This window comes from Manacus vitellinus, unplaced genomic scaffold, assembly GCF_001715985.3.
Source record: "Manacus vitellinus isolate BGI_N305 unplaced genomic scaffold, ASM171598v3 scaffold_5_pilon, whole genome shotgun sequence".
Lineage (NCBI taxonomy): Eukaryota > Metazoa > Chordata > Aves > Passeriformes > Pipridae > Manacus > Manacus vitellinus.
The window spans coordinates 18,527,204-18,550,381 of record NW_021940682.1 but is presented as its reverse complement, the minus strand read 5'-3'; the positions used below and the strand labels follow the sequence as shown (position 1 = coordinate 18,550,381).

At 38.0% G+C, this 23,178-nt stretch overlaps 1 protein-coding gene across 6 annotated transcripts in view; it reads left to right on the top strand.

Annotated features, from left to right (window-relative positions):
• The window catches only part of ATF7IP (activating transcription factor 7 interacting protein), an 84,189-nt gene that overhangs the window by 27,843 nt on the left and 33,168 nt on the right, over positions 1–23,178 (top strand). For 4 of the 6 annotated variants that reach the window (XM_018080379.3, XM_018080377.3, XM_018080380.2 and 1 more), the window contains exons 1-8: positions 3,286–3,703; positions 8,950–10,001; positions 16,787–16,873; positions 18,632–18,777; positions 19,847–19,984; positions 21,044–21,109; positions 21,638–21,711; positions 22,214–22,302. In XM_018080379.3, the coding sequence (XP_017935868.1) occupies positions 8,957–10,001; positions 16,787–16,873; positions 18,632–18,777; positions 19,847–19,984; positions 21,044–21,109; positions 21,638–21,711; positions 22,214–22,302 (1,645 nt within the window). In that variant the 5' untranslated portion in view covers positions 3,286–3,703; positions 8,950–8,956. Of the gene's footprint in view, positions 1–3,285; positions 3,704–8,949; positions 10,002–16,786; positions 16,874–18,631; positions 18,778–19,846; positions 19,985–21,043; positions 21,110–21,637; positions 21,712–22,213; positions 22,303–23,178 lie in introns of those variants that run through there. The other 2 variants (XM_029963386.1, XM_018080376.2) reach the window with 2 other exon arrangements.

Here is a 23,178-nt window from a genome sequence, read left to right as displayed (position 1 = left end):
TATATGTAGTGAGGATTAGGTGATATCTGTTGCAGATGTTGTGGATTACCCCACTGCCATCTCACCAAACTTACACGGGGTGTTAAACAGAGTAAGAAAGATGGCTTCTGTGCCTGCTTGCTTAGAAATGAAAGTGAGAAAGAAGACAATGTGCAAATTATAATAGTTCATGTTTTGATTTGAAGAGAGAATTACTTCAGAAATTATTTTTGGCATTTAAAAAAACCCCACGAAAACATTAAAAAAAAAATCCCTGAGGAAGTGCAGTGTCCGTGCCCGCCCATACCGCCACGACAGGAAGGCTGTGCGTGTCTTGGCCCCTCGTGTGGGCCGAGCAGCTCCCGCTCCCGGCAGCAGCCCCGGCTATTTTTAGCCTGTTGCCGGGCAGATTTGGTTTATGGACACCAGCTCTCCCACAGCCAATCCCGAGCGGGTATGCAAATCTCCGGCAGTCCCCGCCAGCGGGCAGGGAGCTGGTGTGGGAATAAGATGGCTGCCGGGGCGGTGTCCTGGCCTCTCTCAGGCACCCACTGAAAGAAAACTCATCCTTTCATGTGGGAAATGGGCAAATAGCTTCCCTGCTCCCCAAAATCTGAGAGTCTCCATCAGGCTTCAGTTGGATGAGTTTATGAAATGTTGTGCCCCCTCCAGCCCCGGGTGCTGCGCTTGTGCGGGGCAGGTCTGGGGCAGGTGAGGCAGCAGGTGCAGACCCCCTCTTGAGGAACGGTGCCTTCCCCGGGGGAAATACTGATAACCCTTCCCACAGCCAACTCCCAACTGCTGGTTTTGTTCCATTTTAAACTTTATATTGTTACTGAGAAAATGTAATGTGCAAAAAAAATTCATAAAAGGCGCTTGTATGCGTGCCGAAAAGTAACGTTTTAATACAGCATCGCCTTTTTTTGTTGTGAGTTCTCACTTCTCTTTCTCCTGGCATTTGAGAAGTGACCTCAGGGGACCACTGTCAGCATCAGGCAGCTCACCTCTGAATTGCAATGTCACCAAGCTGCCAGTGTTGGAAAACCAAGGTTACACTGCTACAGCTAGTTGTATAAGCGATACAGGAACTAGTCTAGAAAATACGGACTATTGCGGTAAATATATCAATTTTTTCATTACAATAATCCTGCATTTTATCTAACAGAAGACTTGTAAAGAAATCTGCCTCAAAAGGATGCAGATCTGTACACGTTAGTGATACCTTCTCAAAGCTGTAGCCTGTTGAATTTTCACTTGAAATTATAAATTTTGAATTTATAAATTATAAATTATTTCCTTATAAAAGAAAAAAATACTGTATTTTATAATGCCTGGAAAAGCCTAAGCATGAACAGAACATCTTGCCTTGCTTTTTCGAGATTTTTGTTTCACAGAGTTTCTTGTATTTTTTGGTCTTCGTGTGCATGAACAATTCAAGTTGTTCAGGTCTTATGTTTGGAATATCAGAAGTTGAGTAAGTTTTTTATTGTAGATGTGTTCTGGCAGTTAGTGTCCACTTCTATGGAATTTGTAGGTCCTACTCCTGTTTAAGGATAACAGTGACTGTTAATCCTATGCCAAAGCTGGAACTGCAGTATAACATTGAAACTGTGTATAATAATACTCCACAAATGTATCTTAAATGCACTAATTAACTTCATAGATATTCAGTAAATCCTTTTTTTTCTAGGGAAAGAAACATACTTAGTGTTTAAGCTTGTGCTGAAAAAAAATCAGTCTATAAGAAAGCTGAATTTTGCTGTTACTGGTATTTCAAACAGCAGTACTTGTTTAGTGTTCGGAGATCTCACAGTTGAATTGAAAGCTAATGTTTTGACTTGTTGATAAAAAGTTGAAGTCTCTAACACTTGTGGGAAGTAAGAGAACACATTATCACAGCCCTGTTGCTGAGTTCCAGACAAGCAGTTTTACTAGTTTAATAATCTAAATAGCTGTTAACATTTAGTTTATGGAAAAAGACAAAACTCTCCTTGAAGAATCGGGTTAAGGTCCACATGCTAAAGAATAGGTGTTTCTGAGGCACTTGAGTTGCTTGTAAAAGTTGTCTAGGAAAGACTCTCCACGTTTTCCATTCTTCCATGTTCCAGAGTATGTGTTTTACACGTAGTAGTTATCAAGGCATAACCTGATGAACACATAAGGACAATTCTGCAAAACCATCAGGAGATGAAATATCTTAGCTGTGTAAATGGGCCTGACAGTCAATTTTTTCCCCCAAGAGGAATCTAGTTTTCCCACAAGGCACTGCAGCCTCATGGGGAAAAAAGCTCTACAGTAAAAAATTTGGTTTGAGAAACAGGTTCACAAGCCAATGTCAAAGGCAGTAGTATTCTCTTGAGGTAGAAGAGACACAAGACAACTGCTTAATTCACAGTAATGCCACAGTGACAAGAATGTAGTTCAAGTTTCTACATGAAGTTGTCCATCACATACAGTACACGAGACTAACCTGTTTGAAACTGTACCACGAGTTTACTCTGGTTTCAGAAGCCTTTAACCCATAGATTTGGGTGTTTTCCTTAGGCGTAGATACACACGTGTACTTAAGTGTTTTGCTGAACTTCAGAAGGCAGTTTGCAAGGGTGGGGGAGAACGGCCTCTGCTTTCAAGGCAGAAGGTCATACTGCACTCGTCTCAAAACACCGATTTTCTGCTGGGATACTAGAAAAGCACACGTGCTGCATGGCATCTGAAGAAAAGAAAGCTTTCCAGCTGCCGTACTTAAACCCAGGTTGGATCTCGGCAGTTTTTTTGATCCAACAGTCAACATCACAGAATTTAGTGATCTTAAAACCGCCTAAAAATGCTCTTGCGCATTAAACACCTCTTCTTTATTACGTCTGTGCACCCGTGTGCCTCGCACTCTTGGGTCAGCGCTGTTGCGCAGCTCCAGGTCTCACGGAAAGCCCTTAACTTTCCATCGGGCCGTTTGGAAAATCCCATTCTCTTAACGCGCGCCCCCGCGGCCGTGCCCGCGCGCGAGGCCCGCCGCGTGGGGGCTTGTTGCTAGGTAGAACTTTAGGAGCTCCCGCCTGATTGGCGTTTGTCGCGGCGCTCCGTTCAGCCAATGGCGTAGCGGGGCTGATCGGCCGTCCCCCCGCGGTGCCGCGGCCGACGGGTGTGGCGGCGCGCCCCTGGCCAGCGGGCGCACTGCAGGGCTGCGCCGCGGGGGAACGCGCCGCCCGCGCCCCGCACCTCTGGAGGGGGGGACAGATTAGCTAGGGGGCTGCTTAATTGTCGTTTACCTGGTCTTGCTGCCCGTGCAGCTAGGGGAAATAGGACAGGAGGGCGACGGAATTTTTTTCTTAGATAACTGTACATCCTTCTTTCACTTTCAGCCAACACTAACTGTAGCCTAAAAGGGAGGAAAACTCAAATCACCTGTGGTGTGCTAGAAGAAATATTATCTGCACATATGATAATCATGGCCTCTGCTTTCTTTATTACGTTTGAAAGCAAAGGCATAGTTGTAAATGGAGATCATTAGGCTGGTGGTTTGTCTTCTGTTCAGTTAGATCAGTTGACTTGTATTAGTGGTAGAAAAACAAATTATCGGCATGTTATTTCAGCACATGTTCTGTAAGAATAGGTCACAAACAGTATTTTTTTTCTTTGAAAATAATTTTTAAATTTCTGAAAACTTATATCATCGGTGTGGAGGAATTCAACTGAAAACTGCTTTTTATGAACCATAACTTAAAAGGTAGGTTCTATTCACCACTTTCATTCTCTGAGGCTCTCCACCTAGAACAAAATACTCATGACCATTTGCTGCCTCACTTTCCTTGATTTGGCTATGCCGTATTTTAAGTAGATTTTAAGTAGATTTGCGCATTTGAGCACTGATGTTCATGATCAGTGAACTATCCTTCATCTATGTAGTTCTTGTGCTTTGGCAAATGTTTTATGGTTGCCGTGTTTTTGGCCAGCTCTGCAAGCCCCCCAGGAACCCTGTACCTGTGCTGTTCTAGACCCATGATATTATGCAAACCCCATTGTGCACTATTGTTTAGATTGCAGCTTCTCCCACCCCCCGTGTTTCCATGACCTTCCTTTTGTCTGCTGCCTGTTACTAGGCAAGATTCAGGCAGCTCCTTGCTGATTGGCTTAACGTTTGGAGCAGCTCATGGGCTGCTTACCTGAGCACATGATCATAGGCTTATCCAGAGCATCTAATACCTTCCTTTGTTACTTTAGAGCTGCGATCTGTCTGCAGAATAATAATAATTTAAAAAATAAGGAAATAGAGGGTAAACTTTTTAATTGGCTTAGAGAAGAGACCTCCCCATATTCCTAGCTGCACTGGCAGCCATGTAGCATTTTGTGCCATGCGGCACACATTTCATCATGAGAAGGAAATTTTCAAGTATTGGAGGGAGGTGCCTAACGCTGTGTTTGCGTCTCACATGCTGAAGTGCATATGACTTTCAAGCCTAAAATGAAAAAGGGAATTTTCATATCTAAACAAAAAAAAAAATATAGAAAATATGTGCATGTTGATACTTCAAAACTGAATTTTCAGTTTAAAAAATCATAACAAAAAAATCAGCCCAAAACCTACCACCTTATTTACAGCTTTTAACCCTTATACATGTAGCTCTACATGCAGGAGTCATTTTTTGCTGTTCTGTACAAATGCCTTTAATTGAAATAAAACATGCCCCTCCATTGGCTTGGTGCCTGGGCCACTCATTTCCTCCTTGTGACTTGGTCACATGATGAGTAAAAAAAGAGAAAACACCCAAGCATCAGATGAGCAAAAGTAGCTTAGATTTGTTAATGTTAAGTATTAAGGGAGATTACCCAAATACATTCATTTAGAACACTAGTAATTTAAAATGTTTTATTTCTGCAAGGTAGCTTTGCCCTGGCATTGCTCTCTGAAGGGCTGCCTCCTTGCCCCTTTGAGAGGCTGGAAGGCAGTGTTTATCAGATGGCGCCTGATTGGCTTGCACAGGTGTGACCAAACCTATCTGGACTGGTTACCGATTGATTTGTTTCTTTTACTCAGCTCTCACATGAGATCTGTTCCTTGGCTGCACTGTGCTCCCTTGTGGGTATGGCTGGAAACACTTCAAGGCTGCTCTGCTGTGCTACGTGATATTTCGCTGTTAAAAGATGAGCACTAAACGCTAGTTCATCTCATCTGTGCTTGTAATTTTGTCACTGAGGGTAGCTTTTATTTAATATTTTTAGTAGCTTTTATTGAATACTTTATAGTTGCAAAAGATTGTGGGATTGAGCTGAAAATATGCATGAGTTACTCAAATAACCATCTAACATTGGAATTTTGAGAAGCCTGTTTTTCTTGCAGGTTCTTTCTACAACTGTATAAGAGCTTTATTTTTAACTAGATTTTGAATAATGTCCTAAGATAAAAAATAAACATAATTTTTAAACATATTAGAAATTTAAACTGGTTTTTTCAGTATTTTTTAAGAAAAAATAAGGATGCATCAATATAAAGGTATTCTGATGTTTGATTTTTTGAGACTGCTATTCTTGGTAAATTTAAGATGAAGTGTCTTTCATTTTCTCTGTATTTACTCTTATGTTAAAAATATGAGTGAAAAACTGCTTAGGTAGTTAAGGAAATTAGAACAGAAAATATTACATTCTTTTAAGTTATATTTTATATTTTTTGATTACAAAGTGATGCACTTATAAATCTGATTTTAAGTTGTTTGTAAATGTTATATTAATCTGTTAGTATATCTTTTGGTGACAGGAAAAGTAAGAATATGAATACTGTGATATGTTTTGTAAATTCTTGTAATGCCTGTAAAAGGAAGCATTGTAGTCCGGGAGATTAAACTATTTGTCTGTTGTAATTTTGATGCAAAGGCCCTATATTCTCATACTGTTCTAACAGTAGACTCTCACTCATGAGTCACCTATTAGGAGCCTTGGAATTATTCAAGGCTAGCCAAACCTGGCATTTTCTATTTTTTTTTTCCAAATTGGCTCTACAAGATAAAAATCTGCAACAGCATACATGTTGGTTGTAGGGGATTATATGCGTGGAACATGAGTATGATTGTCGGTATTCTATTACATGGCGGTATGACATATGCTTTTAGAACGATGTGAAAAAATGTGCCTTACATGCTGAGTTTTTGGGAAGACGGAAGGGATGTGCTTTCAAAAACCGCCCGCGCACTTCAGAAATACTAGAGGTTTTTACGTGCGTTTTGTAACTTCGGGTCTAGAATTCCTGTGTTAAATATGTTCTCTTCTGAAGAAACATGAAGAAACTGTATTTAGCATACAGGCAGCTCTGGAAAGGCATTAACAGCTTACCTGGATTTCATATTTCATCTGATTGAAAATGGCTATGTGATGAGAACATTTTCCAAGAACAAGTAAACTGATGTTTCAGATCAGTGTTTCTATAGATGTTATGTTTTGCTCCCAGTAGTGACCATGCACTAATTGACGATCTGGTTCAGAAAATCTAGTTAAGACTGGCAAAAATGTATATCTTAATGGTATTATTGAGAGTCTGTAAGTAGAGCTGATACAACATTTTGTCAAGAGATTTAGGTTGGAGATTAGCAAAAGGTTCTTCACCCAGAGAGTGGTTGGGCATTGGAACAGGGAAGTGGTCACAGCACCAAGCTGGCAGAGTTCAAGAAGCATTTGGACAATGCTTTCAGGCACATGGTGTGACTCTTGGGGACGGTCCTGTGCAGGGCTAAGAGTTGGACTCGATGATCCCTGTAGGTCCCTTCCACCTCAGCATATTCTGTGATTCTGTGATCTGTTCCTGAATGTGAGTGTCCAAGTATTAAGTACTATCAGTAACTCAAATACGAAAATTCCAGACTGTCTTGCAGAAAAGAACTGTAATAAAGTGGAAGGGAAGCTCAATGTTGCATTAATAGGAAGTGCAAAAAGTTGCTTTCTGCTTTGTCCCTGGTTTTGTCAGGTCATGTTAACTAAGCGTAAAAGAAGCCTTATGATTGTAAAGTATGGCACATCATGATTGTGGGATTTAGAGTTTGTCTTGGTAGTTGAATTCATATTTTACCTTAGAATGTATATTGTTATCTTACAGTGTAGAATATTGCAGTTGAGGATAAATGTCAAGTAATTTTCTTCATAAGCAAACTGTTCCAAGTAAACTGGGAAAAATCCAGCAGACCAAAATGGTAGGAGCTTAAGCGCGTGACCTACAATGAGATGCTGAGAGAGCTTGACATCTTTAATCGCTCAAGAGAAGGCTAAAGAGCACTCTTAGGACTGCCTAAATAAAACTTGGAGGAAAAGTTGATTGCAAAATGGGGTGGAGCCAAATTGTTACTTAGAGGCTGTGGAATCTGTTTTCTGCATTTTGTGACTTGGTTCATAAAATTGTAGAATAGCCTGAGTTGGAAGGGACCACAAGGATTGAGTCCGGCTCCTGACCCTGCATGGGACAACCCCAAGAATCACTCCATGTGCCTGAGGGGGTTGTCCAAACGCTCTTGAACTTGTGATTACACAAAGCCATCGATTTGAGCTAATGTTCTCAATAGTCCTGCTTTCTTTTATCAGTAAAATTTTAAAAATAATTTATATTGCACCTGAAAAGACAAAATGCAGTTTATTAATTAATTTCTCAGCTCTGTGAATGAAAGTGAATTGAGGGATGATGCAAAATGAATCATCCTAAATACTTAAAATGCATCATTTGTCTAATAATTCTGCTGTATCAGTGTTATAAACATTGCCTATCTGGTGCTTGTGGGTGAAAAAAATCATATAGAGATAACTGCCTGATTTTTTTTTTCTACTTGCTCTGTCTTTTAACTACTGTTACCCAAGTTAATTTTTTGCATGTTTTTGAGAAACTTAATAAAAGCTGTATCCTAGACAGGAGTGACTTATGATGGTTTGTAGAGCTAAATTGGTTAACATCAGCTGAATCACGATCTTAGTTCTTGAGTTACATTTAGTGTGTAACAACTTCCTTAACTGCTTTCTGCTTCTGAATATTACCGATATGATCCTTTAAAACTAGACCCTAAAGCAAGACCTTGTGGGGGAAAACTATTTTAAAAATCCCTGTGGATTTGCTTTGTTTAATGGAAACAAATTAAATAAGATTTTCTTGTATTTCAACAAAATCATTATAAATTCTTAGGTAATGCTGATTTTCTCTCCATTTATTGGTTTGATAAAATAGATTTTCTATCATTTTTCTTAATTTTTTTTAATAAATGTTCTTGTTTTTCTTAATGTTTGTGTGGGTGAATGGAGTGAATATAATTGTACAGAGGGCAAAACCACCCATTTTCCTTGAAAGAGAAAATTTTTCTGTAAGGTGCTGCAACACCTGTAGTTTTTATGGCCAAAAATAGTCTTAGTAAAATATTATTGCAAATTGAATGAAAGTGCTTTAAAAACCCAAGTTCAGTTAACCCTTGTATAGATAGGGAAGATAAAAGTGTGTTTTATCTATACAAAAGAAAGCATCTTAATGAAACGTTCAGAAATTCTTTCTATATAATGTTTTTTTTAAAGTAACTTGATATAAAAATCCTGTCATTTACCCCAGTTGTTAATTCTATTTGAAACTCATGAAATTACATATTTTTAGAAAGATAAAAATATTCCTGGTCCATCAGTTTATATTTATTTTTACTTTTTTATGAGAAGAAAGGCTGCTGACTCTTGCCTTAGTACAGTATCTGAGGCATCTAGTCTAAAATGTGTAGTCAGACTACTGCTGTCTAATGTGTGATTTCTGTGATCTTTGCATACAGGTATTTGTGCAACATGTATAGAAACTTGAATTCCCTTTTTGTGAGGTCAGGTAGTGTTTTAATTGTGTTGACAGTTGTTTCTTTGTTTTTGTTGATACAGTTGAACTGGTTACTTTAAAATGTGCTAAGTGCTACAGGAGTAGTACTAAGATAATGATGATAAATTTTTCCCTTCACAATTCTTTCTGAACCTTTTTTTAAGGGTCAAGATGGATAGCACAGATGAACCTCAGAAAAAAGTCTTTAAAGCGCGAAAAACAATGAGAGTAAGCGATCGACAACAACTTGAAGCTGTCTATAAGGTTAAAGAGGAGCTGTTGAAGACAACTGAAGTGAAACTGTTAAATGGAAAACATGAGAATGGAGATTCTGATTTAAATTCCCCTTTAAGCAATTCAGACTGTATGGAGGACAAGAAGGAAGTTAATGGCATAGTTGACTTGTGTGTTAACTCTGAAGAAGAAAGAACAGCTTCTGATGAAATTAGTGAGGCCAAAAGCCCTGAAAGTAGGACAGGAAACATAGTCAGTGACATAGAATCCAAACCTCTGACGCTGTCTCCAGAAAATACTACTCCTGAGCAAGATAAAGATACTGTTACTGCAGTAGCTTGTGAGGCAGAAAATGGAGTGCTTGGTAGCAATAAAGACAACTTCCATGAACAAAATGATACAAAAGATCATTTGGACCAAAGAAAGAGTGACATCCCATTGGAAGCTGAAAGTAAATCAGTCGATGATATTACTGACTCTTCTGAAGAAAAGGGAGAAACAAATAATATAACCGTTAATTCCAGTTCACCTAGTGGGGAAAAGAGGACTGAAGTAGTTACTGTTGAAGAGGCTGTTGGAGAAGCAGCCATCTCTAGCAGTATGGAAGCTGACCAGGAAAAACAAGAGGGCAGTGCAGGTCTTTCAGAAACCGCTGTTCCGAAGACATTAGATGAGCCAAGTCAAAGTATCTTGGACAATACTGACTCTATGGAAACAGATGAAATTATTCCAATTTTGGAAAAACTAGCCCCTGCTGAAGATGATCTGAGCTGTTTTTCTAAAAGTTCTCTGCTTCCAGTGGATGACACAGCCCCAGATTTAGAAGAAAAAATAGACAACTGTTTGGGTTCACCATCCAAGCAGGAAAGCAATGAAAGTCTGCCAAAAGAGGCTTTCTTAGTACTATCTGATGAAGAGGATCCCTGTGATGAGAAAGAGGAACGGGTTGAAGGGGTAGTATCAAACAAGTCAAGTCTTCCAGGTAAGAATTTTTTATTTCAGCTTTGGGATTTTGTTAATTTCTTAGAATGACACACAAGTTTCATGTTTCTGAATCAAAAAGGCAGTGTTACCCTCCAGTTATGTTATGTAGTCTTGCAGTTTTCAAGGGTGGCATTTGAGGCCCAGGAAAAAATAAAAGTAACTCCAAGAAACTATCATCTTAGACATCTGGTTTGTTTTGATTTGGGGTTTTTGGGGTTTTTTTTCATACTCTTTGCAAATTTAGGTGCAAACTTGGGTGAGGTGGTAGGTGGAAAAAGAGAAAGGATGAGTAATTGCCAGAGATGGAACAGAAGGGTTTGTGAAAAAAGAAATGCATTCAGGTACTGCTCTTCAGGGAAAGAAAGGGTTTCAGCCTTCTTTAATGTGGAAATAAATGGTAAGAAGGAAAACATATTTGTAATCCAGGCATGCCACAGCTCTTATTTGTTGTAACTTTTTTTTTTCATTAGAAGACAGTATTGGAAAGGTTTCATGAAAAATGCAAGGCTTTTATTCGTTTAACTCATAGTGGGGTTTATCTAACTTTAATAACTGTGGCATCTGATTAATGCTTTTAAATGTTAAGTGTGGGAAGCTGGTACTTTAATCTCTTCATGTAGTTAGCAGAAGATTTTTTAAGTTAAACTGAATGGATGTCCTCTATAGTCTGTTATTGTCAGAGTTTTGTAAGCTGTTTTTTCTTTTTTTTACATTGGGCATTCATTGTCGTACTATTGCACTTCTGAAAATAAAACAGATTAACAATTTATGGATAACTTGACATTGCTCTTCTATCTGTAATTAAGAAAGATGTTGTTTCAAATTATCTTGGGGTTGGATTTTTTTGCTGTTCTTCTTTCTTTCCCCCCCCATATTGTTTTATGAAATGATGACCATGCTAACCCAAGTGGTTTTAAATATACTTGACTGGGTAGAAATTCCATAGCTTAAACAAGATTCAGGTGTTTTTCAGTCAGGAAGTTAGTAACCACAGTTTATCAAGTTTTGTTTCACTGTTGATGAGACTGTCTTTCACTAATGTGAGATGGCATTGTGAGTCTTCAGTCTCTAAACAGCTAGAGAAATGGAGATAAGAATGTCTCTTCAGCCATATTTCAGACTCCTCCTTTTCAAAGGTATTTACCTTTGAATTTGTGCTAGTTAAACAGAGATAAGGTAGATTCCATAGTTTTTTCTAAGGATCTTATTCAAGTGTTAATTGTTGCACTGAGATTGCAAAAGTGATACCATTGTTGTGCAGTGAAAGTCTTCCAGAAACTACTGGAGGTGGAGGAGGCAGGGAGAAATAATGTGTGCACATGTGTCTAAAATTATAGTGTGTTACAAGTCCCTTTTATAAAGTGAATATTACAAATTAATTGATTACCCTTGTTCTCACTGCAGTTTAAGTGTTCTGTTATTGGAGACATTAGGGTTGCTTTTCCATCTTACCCAACGAAAAAACACAGTGATCACAGAAGACTTTGCTCTGAGCAAAATGGCTGAAGTTAATATTAGTTTGAATTGGTATTTTTGCAGATTTTTTACTTTAGTGACAAAATAAATTCTCTTGACTAGTTATTTTATTTATTAGCTATAACAATTTGGCTTTTACAGTTGCAGTAATTGAGACTGTTCATAAAATGAAAATTGGTCACTGTCCAGAAGCAATAACAAAGATAATAGTAGAGAGGTTGCATGGGCAGGAAACAATTACATGAGAAAACAGGTAGAGTTATCTTAGAAGATAAAGAATAACTTCTGGAAAGAGTCTGTGAAAATTAAAACTGTGGAGACCACATGGAGATCATTCCAAGATGCTCTATTGGAGGCACAGGTGCAAACTGTTCAGTTAAGAAGTAAGATATCAAGAAGTCCAAATGAAAACCAGCATGGCTAAACAACAATGGAAGAATGATACTAGAAGATTTTATTCAAATGGACAGATTAAGAGAACCTTTTTCTCAGGTGGAATTAGTAAATACAATAGCTATGTTGTCACATGTTTTTGTAACAAAAGATCATACGTTAGAAAACCTTGGAGCCCTTTGGATAAGCAAACAAGCACATGATAAGGAAGACCTGATTGATGTATTTGAATTCACTTGGATATCCAAGCACAACTGATTTCTTACCGAGAACTTTTGGAAATTAAATTGTCTTCATGTAAGATAGAAAGTCCTCATGGAGGAAATAATCAGTCAAAGAATGAAAAATAAAACTGCAGTTATCTGTCCCAGAGACTGCACTGTGTGACAGAATTAATAATTTGCCTAAAATGAACGGTTAGTGAGGTGACAGTTTGCTGATTATATTGTGAAGGACTGGAGAAGAATTTTTACAATGCTGAATGACTGAGGGATAAATATGGCAGATGAAACTCATTGTGGTTATCTACAAAATGGGTCTCATGAGTACAAAAATGTTAATAAATTGATAGGAAAGTAGAACTGACTCACCACTTCAAAATTTTCCAGAATTATAGAAGGCAGCTTTGAGGAAATATTGATAGAGTAGCAGTTAAAGAAAGCAAGTAAAGAATGCTGGGAACAAATTAAGAAGCTGAGGAAAACTTTACCATGAGACACCGAGGTCTTAAATGTTTTTGTTAATTCTCTTTCCTTCCCACTCCCCATGTCAAAGAAGATAGCACAGAATTGGAAAAGGTACATGAAAAAGCAACAGGGAAGATCATGGAGTAATTTTAATTTAACCCTCTGATGGTCTTTATTTCAACCTCCCACTCAAAGCAAGTGCAGTTATATCACATAGCTCAGGGACCTTGGCAGTTTACTTTTGTGCTTCTCCACGGGTGGATAAACCATAACTTCTTCCTGTGTGGCCTAATATGTAACCAACTGTAGCAGTGAAAAATTTTCTAAATTGGAATCTTCTGTGTTCCAGCTTGTGTCCACTGCTTCCAGTTCTGTTAGTGTGCACCTCAAAGAGTAGTGGTTCTGTCTTCTCTCTGTCCTCCCTTTATGTAATGGAAGGCAGTGATACAATCTCCAATTAGTGTTCACTCATTGAGGCTGAGCAAAGCAGTTCCTCACGTACCGTGTTTTTCCTTCCCTTAACCATTCTGGTGACCCTCTGCTGGACTTGCTGTGGTTTTGTCAGTGCCTTTTTAGGATTGGGGCTCCAAAATCTGGACATAGTGCTCTGAATGGGAGGAGGAAGAGCACTCTGAGGGTTTCTTGAGTGCTCAACGAAAGATAATCACTTCCCTCATTCTGGTAGACACATTTCTTGTTAATATGGCCTGAAATGCTATTGAACTTACTCCACGCTGCTGATTAGTGTTCAGCTGTAGCAATTGTGGCACAGACACCCCCACTGGTCACCAGAGAATCATTTATTTATTTAAAACCTCTATTTATAGAGGAACTAGTTTTGTTGCTGGTCTGTGAGCTAAGCATCTTCAACCTATCAACAAGCAATACTTGGCCCTATAAAATTACAGTATGCATATTTCTACCTATTAACAAATAATGTCCATCTTTGCACCTATCAGCGTCTTTCGACCTTTGGCTCCACGCGCATCGTAGACACTTCCTCCCACTTTCTGCCACATTCTCTTCCGTTCTGGCAATGTCCACTGCTTTGTTAACCCTTTAAGTTCTGCCCTGGTCCACAATCCTCCACATTCAGCTTGCTTTCCACCATGAATCAAGGCCCTATTCTACAAAGATATGTTCTAGCCAGTCAACCCCCAGACTGTCCTATTGCATAGGATTATTCTATCCCAAATGCAGGCCTGCATTTGCACATGTGCTTGGTCCACTTTTTCAGCCTGCCAGTTTGTCTCTGAATAGCAGCTGTGCCCTGCAGAAAACTTACCACTCCCCCCCAGTTTGTATCTATGAACTCGCAAAGTGTGATCTATCCACAGGTCCGGGCTATTAGTAAATACAGTGCACAGCATCAGTCCAGTACAGATCCCTGAAGACTGTCTCTAGTGCTAAGCCACCTGCTTGATTATATATCTCTGATGCCAATTCTTTGAGCCCATTGTAAAAAACCCACCAGATCTGCCAGGCATGGTTTGCCCTTGCTAAATCCAAGCTGAATATTCCCATTCACCTTCCTTTCCTTTGTGTGCTTGATAATGGCTTCTGCTGAGGACTTTTTTTATAACGTCCCCAAGATGTCAAGTGAGGCCAACCAGCCTATAGTTTTTCTAAACTATCCTCCTTGACTTGTCTTGAACATGGCAGTGACATTTCTCTTGGTTGCCCAAACTTCCCTTGGTTGCCATGAAGATGATGGAGAGGGGCCTCACAGTGCCAGCAGCCTACCTCCCTCAGCACTGTTGGGTACATCTCATATGTCCCCGTGGACTTCCCTATATCCACCTGGCTTTGATGCCTCTGTTAATAGAGGATTTTCCTCATAATGTTCCATCAGTGCTATACCCAGGGAGTTCTGGACATCGTCTGCTGCCAGGGCACACTCTTTGCTCATGCTTTGCTTGCTCTCTGTGTGGGCCCTCAAAGGAGAACTGCCCTCCAGCTGTGTGGCCCAAGCCTGTGTCATACAGGGGTTCTCCCTTCCCAGGTGCAGGATTTCTGTATTTGTCCTTGTTGAGTATCGTAAAGTGTTTGTCATCCCATTTCTCCAACATGTCTAAGTCCTGATGATTCCGTTGAAGGTACATAAATCTATGATTTTTTTCCAAAACAAAAATAGTCAAATTCTGTCATGCTTCATGGGGAAAATCTGTATTTCTGTTATTATAATAATTTTGGTGTAGAGTTTGGTCAGCGATTCACTACTTAGAAAGACTGTGCTTTTGTTCTTGTAATTGCTGTCTATGCACCTCATTTCTAGCCAGTCTATAAGGACAGTGTTGCAGTCACAAGATTGTGAAATAGTGAGTATGACTGTGCAGTCCAGAGTAACTTTCAAATACTGTTCAAATGCTCTCAGGCTTACAGATTATTCTTATTTCCATTTATATATGTATTTTAGCAGAACTGACATCCAAATAGTCAACCAGCCAGTCACTAAGCAGATATAAATGCTTGTAGCTGTATAAATTATCACAAGGTATTTTCAATTGTTTAGTAACAGACAAACACTCAGTCAAAAAAAATTTAAAAAACCCCAAAACACCTTTGTACCTTTGTGTTGAGATGCACAGCAAATAGTGTGACTTAAGACAACTGTGATTGTGATAAATACACTGATAACTTGATGATATAATCAGTTTTTTTTAAAGGGTTGCATTCGTTGCTTCTGCCTGTCTAGCATCAGGATAACAAGATCACAAATTACCAGTGAAAAATAAGCTGATAGTCAGTTGTAAAATTTTCTCCTCCTTATCTAAAGAGGTTTAGCTGGGCATTGTGTTAAATGAGCTAGATTTCTTCACAGTGATAGAAATTTGTAAAGGAAGGACTTCCTCCTCCCTGACATTACTTGTCCTTTACATAGAACTGAAAAAAACTTAACTTTGAAGCTTTTAACTTATGTTAAAGACATTCCAGGTGTGTATATCTTTCCGTGCAATATTTGTGTCTTTCAGCTGAATATTAAAATCTATGAATTGTGGGAAATGTTCTCTTGAACTTAATGACTCTCCTTTAGATTCTTAAGTAAATTAGTCCTATTTTATTCATAACACTTAAACACATGAAACTTATCTGTAAGTCTTAAAAAGCAGGTGGCATAGACACTATACCATTTTTATTACCTTAAAAGTAAATCAGCTTTGCTTTGCAGAATTTATCTTCTGAATATTATTTCTTGTATGAATTAACAAAATAAAAATTGTCATAATTTCAGATTTTTATTTTCTGACTCCTTCTTTTTTCTGATTTACTAGGTGACTTATTTTAAATCATTCAAATGTTCTTCATAATAGAAGTAAAATTTAATTTTAAGAGAGCATCAAGCATACCTTTGCAGCTAGAACTTTCCCTAGAAAAGGTAGTAGATGCTGTGAATGACAAAACAAATACAGGAAATTGAAGAAGTGTACAGTAGCGCAGTGCTGAGTTGCTCTGGATAGATTTTAATGTAATCTCAAAAGCAATAGTTATAGGTTATATCTAGCCAGTGTAGGAGGTAGCAAATATGGCCTATATGAAACACATAATGGAATGTAATGGAACAGATAATAAAGTTTTTCAGGAAGCGTTAGCATTTTTCATTTTAACCTCTGTGTGTTTGGGGATTCAGATTTTTCTTTATTTAAGCATTTCCTAAAATGTATAATTTTAAATGACTGGTCCTCTATTGTGATATTGTATTATCAAGATTTGTATTAGTGAGAAACTTTAAATGAAAATTCATATTTGTTAACCAAAGAAGAATCTAGACCTTTTCTACCATAAAAATTATGGCTGAATTTACCAATTGTAAATAGAGAAACATATTAGTAATTTGTTACTGAAATTTTTATACATTTTCCCTATGCAGAAAAATAAGCTAAAATACTTTGTTGACTACTTTAGCTAAGTTTAAAAATACGTTCTTTTCGTTTCAGAGGTAACTGAAACATTATGTTACCTCAGTTATTATAGTTATTATAGTTCAGTTATTCTGATTTTATTGCTAAGCAGATTCAGAAGTGAATCTTACTGTGTTAGATGATAGTTCAAATTTTTGTTTTGAGGGTATTCTCTTATTTTTTCATATCTGCATTCCCTTTCTGTCATTCTTATTTCCCCTCCCTGACATGGTCTTTAATAAGTATTCTAAATTTGCTAGTCAAACTTGGACGATTATAAGACTTTTGAACATCTAAGTAACACATAGAGTTCTTTCTTCTGTTTATAGAAGAGGTGAAGGAGGAGAGAAGAAACGAGAGTGAGGAGAATAAAGAAGGAGAAGAGGCCCACAAAGAAGAGAAACAAACAGAGAAAAGTACGTAATGTTAGAACTATTATGCTTCACTTGGTGGTTTGTATTAGAAGCACAGAATCATTGAGGTTGGAGGGGACTTTCAGTGATTATATAGTCCAATGCCCCTATTTAAAACCTGGTCAACTAGAGCAGTTTGCTCAGAACCGTGTCCAGAGAGAGGTTTTGAATATCTCCCTACGTGGGGATTGCACAACCTTCCAGTGTTCTGCTTCCAGTGTTTGACCACCCTCACAGTAAAAAACTTTTTATATGTCTGAGTGGAATTTCCTGTATTTCAGTTTACATCCACTTCTCTTGTCCTGTCACTAGTACTCATAAAGAGACTTGCTCTGTCTTGTTTACTCTCCCCTAATGGCCTTCTCCAGTTAAACAATTCCAGCTCATGATGGATACTTCAGTCTGTAAAACACCTTGGTGAATCTACACTGCACTCTCTCCAGTATTCTTGCATCTTTCTTGTATTTAGAAGCCCAGAACTGGACATAAGAGTCAAGGTTCAGTCTCACATGTCCCGATTAGAGGGGAATAATTGCCTCCCTCAACCTGCTGGCAATACTCATCATCAGGCAGCCAAGGATATTGTTGGCCTTCTTTGCCAACAGTGCACATTTCTGGCCCATGTTCAACTTCATGTGCATGAAGAGCAGCCGGGCCTTTTCTGTAGAGCTGTTTTCCAGCGAGTTCCCAGCCTGTACTAGTACATGTGTTTATCCCTACCCAAGTGCAGTACTCTTTGCATTTCCTTTTGTTAAAATTCATGAGATTCTTTTTTGCCCGTTTCTCCAATTTGTCAATGTGACTGAATGGCGTGATAACCATTTAGTGTACCAATCGCTCCTACCAGTCTTGCATCATTTGCAAATTGTCCTGTTATCCCATTGTCTAGGTCATAAATGAAGATGTTAGTGTTGGTACCAGTAGCATCTGCTGGTGTACTTAACTAGTGAGGAGCTCCAGCTGGACTATGTGCCACTAATCACAACTCTTGGAGCCCCTCGGTTGTGCCAGTCCAATTATCTAGGCCATACATCATGAATTTGTCTCTGAGGATGTTTTGGGTGTCAAAAACATTACTCAAGATAAGCAGCACTCATTGCTCTCCCCTCATCCACCAAGCTAGTTGTCTCACCATAGCCTTCTATCAGGCTTGTTACTGCAAACCATGAAATAAACTCTCCAACCAGTTGCTAGGTTAGAAAGCTGATGTTACTTTATTCTTGAGCCTGTTCTTTTGTTAGATTTTTACTTCTTACCCAAGAAGTAAGAAAAAAGTTTGAATGTTTTTTGAGTCAGATGTTGGAGGTACAGGTTAAAATTCATGGCAGGTAAATACAGTTCATTGCTGGCACGGTTAGAATGAGATGCAGTTTAATTCAGCTGGAATCCTGAGAAGATGAGGATTTTGTTTTGCTTCTCAGAAGTTGTATCTCATTATAGGATGGTGCTGATAGAAGCAGGAAGAACTGGAGGGAAGTTCTGGAGAGGGGAATGGTGGTACTAGAGCCATTTTGCATATGTGGTAGTGATTTGGGGAATCACAAAGCAGAACTCACTAACAGGGCAGTAATATATAGATACCGAAGGGACTGGTTTTTTACTCTGATGTCATTAAGCATGTTGTTTTCCCAAAGGCATTCTTACTGGTTTAGAATGAAAAAACTTAAATTGAAGACAAATGAAACTGTAGTAATCATGGCATTCTGCAGATATCTGTTTTTTCAAGAATTCCTCACGAGCAGTTGTATCTAATTGTTCCAGGTGAAGCATTAAAGAGAAAGCGTTCCAAATCTGAGGACATGGATGATGTTCATTTTAAACATCGTCGGTACATGGAAGAAGATTATGAGGCAGAACTCCAAGTAAAAATTACAGCCAGAAAGGATGTTGACCAAAAATTACAAAAGGTAGAACGGAAGTGCAGAGCGAAGAATGTACGCACACCTGTCACTTGTGTTACCAGCTTTGAATTAGCTGTCCTTTCCCACCACTCCCTGCACCCCCAAACACTTCCTCTTTTTTGTGGTTGAGCATTGGATATAATTCAAATAACAAAAGTTGGCTTATTTTCTATAAAGTCCTACATTGCCTTACTTTTAAGAAGAGACCAAATATCATTTGAAAACTATGCTGCAGGAGTTATATTTGAAATGTATAAAATAGTTAAACTCTTAGGTCTCATATGACTCCAGTATGAGAATCTTGGTAAAGGTGTTATTTCAGCTTGGGAAGCTTATATGTGATGCATTTTATTTTGTGCCTGGCTTTAAAGAGTCTCCAAACAAGCACAATCGACATAGCATTTTGCAGATTTCTGTAGAGCTGATTGCACCATTGCTATGTAAGGAACCTATGATCTTGAAGAAAAAAAATTGTGCTATTCTTCCATTAGTTAGCTAGTGTGTTGTAACTTCATCAATGTAGGATGGCAAAAACTGAACCACGTTTGTTGCTTATTTATTTTTGTTTCCCAAGACATTTTTTTTTGTGCTGCAAAAGGTATAGAAGGGAGAAAAAATTTAAGTAATAAGTTTATCAAAATTTGTGGAAATCAGTCTTTTCTTTTTCTGTTTTTAGCCTCTGCAAGAAAAGCAACACTGCATTTTTGCTAGGGGAAAATACATCTCAGAAATAAGGTTTTGTTAAATGTCTTTAGTTTCTGTTCTTTGAATGCCAGTGTCCCTCTCAAGAACAGAAAAGTAAGAAGAAAACTTTGTGTAAACACTGCAGTTTAAGAAAATATCTATTAATGGCAAAGAAGGGACCATTTGTATTTGCCAAAGTAGATGTAGAAACTTCTTAGCTATGCAACCACACACTTATTGGTGACTATAGATTTATTTGATTGACAGGGCACAACAGTTCTCATTGTTCTGTTTATAGCAGGATACTTGGTAAGAATTGAGAATATTTTTATGGATGGTCTCCCAAATTTTGGAATTGCATTGTTATTTTTTTAATATAATAATTTTGCAGGTTATCCAGAAACTGTTAGAAGAAAAACTTAGCACTTTACAGTGTGTGATATTTGACAAGACTCTGGCAGACTTGAAAACCCGAATAGAGAAAGCTGAATGTACCAAGAGGCATAAAACTGCGTTTACTGAACTGCAGGTGAGTGTGTGTTCAGCTGCGTACTGGGGTCAAAATCAAAAATAAGTTCCTCAATATTTAGTAGTAAGTCTCCTGTAGTTGTCAGTAGGGAAGCCATTTTGGCTTCACAAGGGGAGAAGAGGGTGGGGGAGCAGCAAATACTAATGTTCCTTTTGAGTTGTAAAACTGTATTTTCCAACTCAGAAAGAGGAATGCAAGCAGTTAATCATCAAAAAACCCCAAAGCAGATCTTCCTTCTGGCAAACTGATTCATTAGCTGCTAGTAAACCACTTTTCCATTCTCTTCTTCCATTCTGTGCTGTTCTGTTAGATGACAATTTTCAAATAAATGCTAGGTATGAAAATATCTAATGCCTCTATGAAGCCAGAAGTTTGCTGACTGTTGTTTCCCCAGAAACTAAACAATCAGCAAGGAAACAAATAGTTAGTGGTGAATGCAGTATGCTTTCTTGTATTCTTTATAGAAAATACATACATAGTGGTGACATGAGGAACATCACAAAAATCAAAGAATTTTGAAGTGACAAGACAATTAAAAGCTTCTGTCATAACAACTTCAAACAATAAGACTGTTATACTTTTAGTGTTAAAAGAAATATGGAGTTTGCCAGACGACTTCCTACCACACAGCTCTTTCCTCTTGCTGCCCCAGACATTTTACATTGACTTTTTGAGTGCTAAGATGCTTACAGTATACTTGTGTACCAGTGTCTTTAGCCATCAACTACACTGTCAAATTAATAACATCATGTAAGACTTTCATATATGTAGGGTTTCATGTGAATATGAAAGAGGGATTCGGTTTGTGCAATTGTGAATAGGAAGGAAATAATTCAAGTTGTCTATGAGATAGCTTGATTGTGATACACAGATGTGTCTTTCTGCTGTTCTGAAATAATACAGTTGTACTGTATTTCAAGGAAGAATAATTTCCCCTCATATGAAGATAGCCTTCGACTTGATGTGTTAGTTGTATATATTTTAGTTTGTATAATTTCTTTCATGGTTCTTGGGGAGGACATTTATGGTTTTGTTTGTTTTCATCTTCTTCCCATTTAGGCTAAAATTGCTAGATTGACAAAGCGGTTTGGAGCAGCCAAGGAGGACTGGAAGAAGAGACAGGAAGTACGAACTGGATAGTGTCGTGGTTTGGTTTTCTTTTTCTGAGTTGTGTTGAAAAATAAAGAAAATTTATATGCAGAAAGATGTGATTTGGTTGTTCAGTGGCATTCACAAAGTACATTTGTCTGGTTTGGTTAAAGACACTGATATGAAAGAAGTTTTTCAACATCTGTTTGTAATTCTGATTCGTACAGAAGCTTCTTTAGCCATTATTAGCTTGAAAACACCTTAAACTGTATATAATTGAATCTAATTTACTTTAGTATGAAGAGTACAGTGTAAATAAGAGTGAATCCCAGTACCTTGATTCTGGGGTGGAGGGGTAAAAGGAAAGAGAGGATATAGGAGAGGGAGGCAGGTAGGACCAAGGGGATTTCAGGGGGTTGTAAAGTTCTCCTGCATTGTTGGCTTCAGAAAATGAATCTCTTACATAGGTGAGTGGATATGAAATAGAATGAAAGCATAAGTTTGCAAGCTGACTTAGAGTTGTTTTGTTATGGCTTTTCTTTCACTCTCTCTCATTTGGTGTAGAATTCAGCAAATGCACCTGCATCTCCAGGGAAAGCAGCAACTGACACTGCAAATACAAACAATGCCACGTATCGGTAAGCAAACCACATCGCTGTGACCATGTGAAAATTTACAGTAGGATACTTCAGATACCTAATGTCATGGATAATCCCAGTATTGTGATTTTTTTTAATTAAAGTGTTCTTCCTTTTCCTTCATTGCTCTTCAGTTGTAAAATTCAATTTGCTTTCACAGAAGTCATAAATTGACAATATTGCATGTATTCTTAGGTAAATCGGGCTGTTGTTTTAGAGGTTAAAAATTATGGATAAAACTAGAAGTTTAATTTCAGGAATGAGAAAATTCTCATACTGGAAGGCAAACTTGGTGAAAGCACTTGAAAATGTACAAATAATTCTGCACTTTTTTAGTAGGAGAATATTCAAAGTTAATTTCCATGAGGACCAGAAAATGGCTTTAGAAAATCTCAGTGGAAAGAATAGCTCTAAAATAAGGGGATTTTTTCACCATTGTACTGTTCATAAATATACCTGACATGACTTACTGAGAAATGCTACTTGAAACTTCATTCCATAGAAATGCTGGCACAGTGAGGCAGATGCTTGAGTCAAAGAGGAACGTAGGAGAGAGCACACCAGCAACTTTTCAAGCACCTGTGAGTGCAGGTAAGAAACTCCCTATGGACTGTAAACACATTTCTTAAAAGTTTTATTGCTTTCCATTAAAGAAGTAACTAACTAAACAGAGCAAAACCAATTTTGTTTCTTTTTTTTCTGACATGAAAAATTATTATTTTTAACTCTCTACCACATTTCTGGTTTATATTTGTGCAGTGGGCTTACCAGGTATGTGAAAAAATGTGTTGATTTGGCCAGCCAAAATTAGATTAGGATAAATTAGATGCTTCAGGAGACTCCACACTAGGTATGACAGCAAAACTGGCAGAGTTTCAGCTGCCAAGAAGTGAAACACATGGCTCAGGCCCTATTTTGTATTTGGTCATAGTAGGATGTTAATATCCTCCCCTCTACCTAATGGCTGCAGAAATTGAGTGGGAAACTAAATGGCAGTTATAAACCCCATTTCTTAAAGGAATCATGTTGAAAAATGGAATTTCTAGATTAAAATTTTATAGGGAATGTAGACTCAAACCCACCATTAATTACATTCATTGTAGTCTCACCATCCTCGGTTTTAAAAATAGTTTAATATTGAATGCTGAATCTTTTCCACAGAATTATCTAATAGTAGGCATATATAGGCTTTCACTAGCTTATGCTCCTGATTTTTGGATTTAATCTTGAAATTTTGTTGCATAAAAGTGAGTATTTTCTCTGACACATTAATACTTGGTTTCGGTAGAACCTTCTGGATACAAGGTCCTACCTATACAAGGCAAAGTTTTTCTTGTGTTTTGTGAAGGACCAGTTGCTCTACCATTTCTGTAATGAGTGTTTAAAATGCTGTATTTTATATGTTCCCAACAGTTAAATCTTGGAGCTTTCTTCAAGCCTGTTTGTCATAATTCCTTATATATCTTT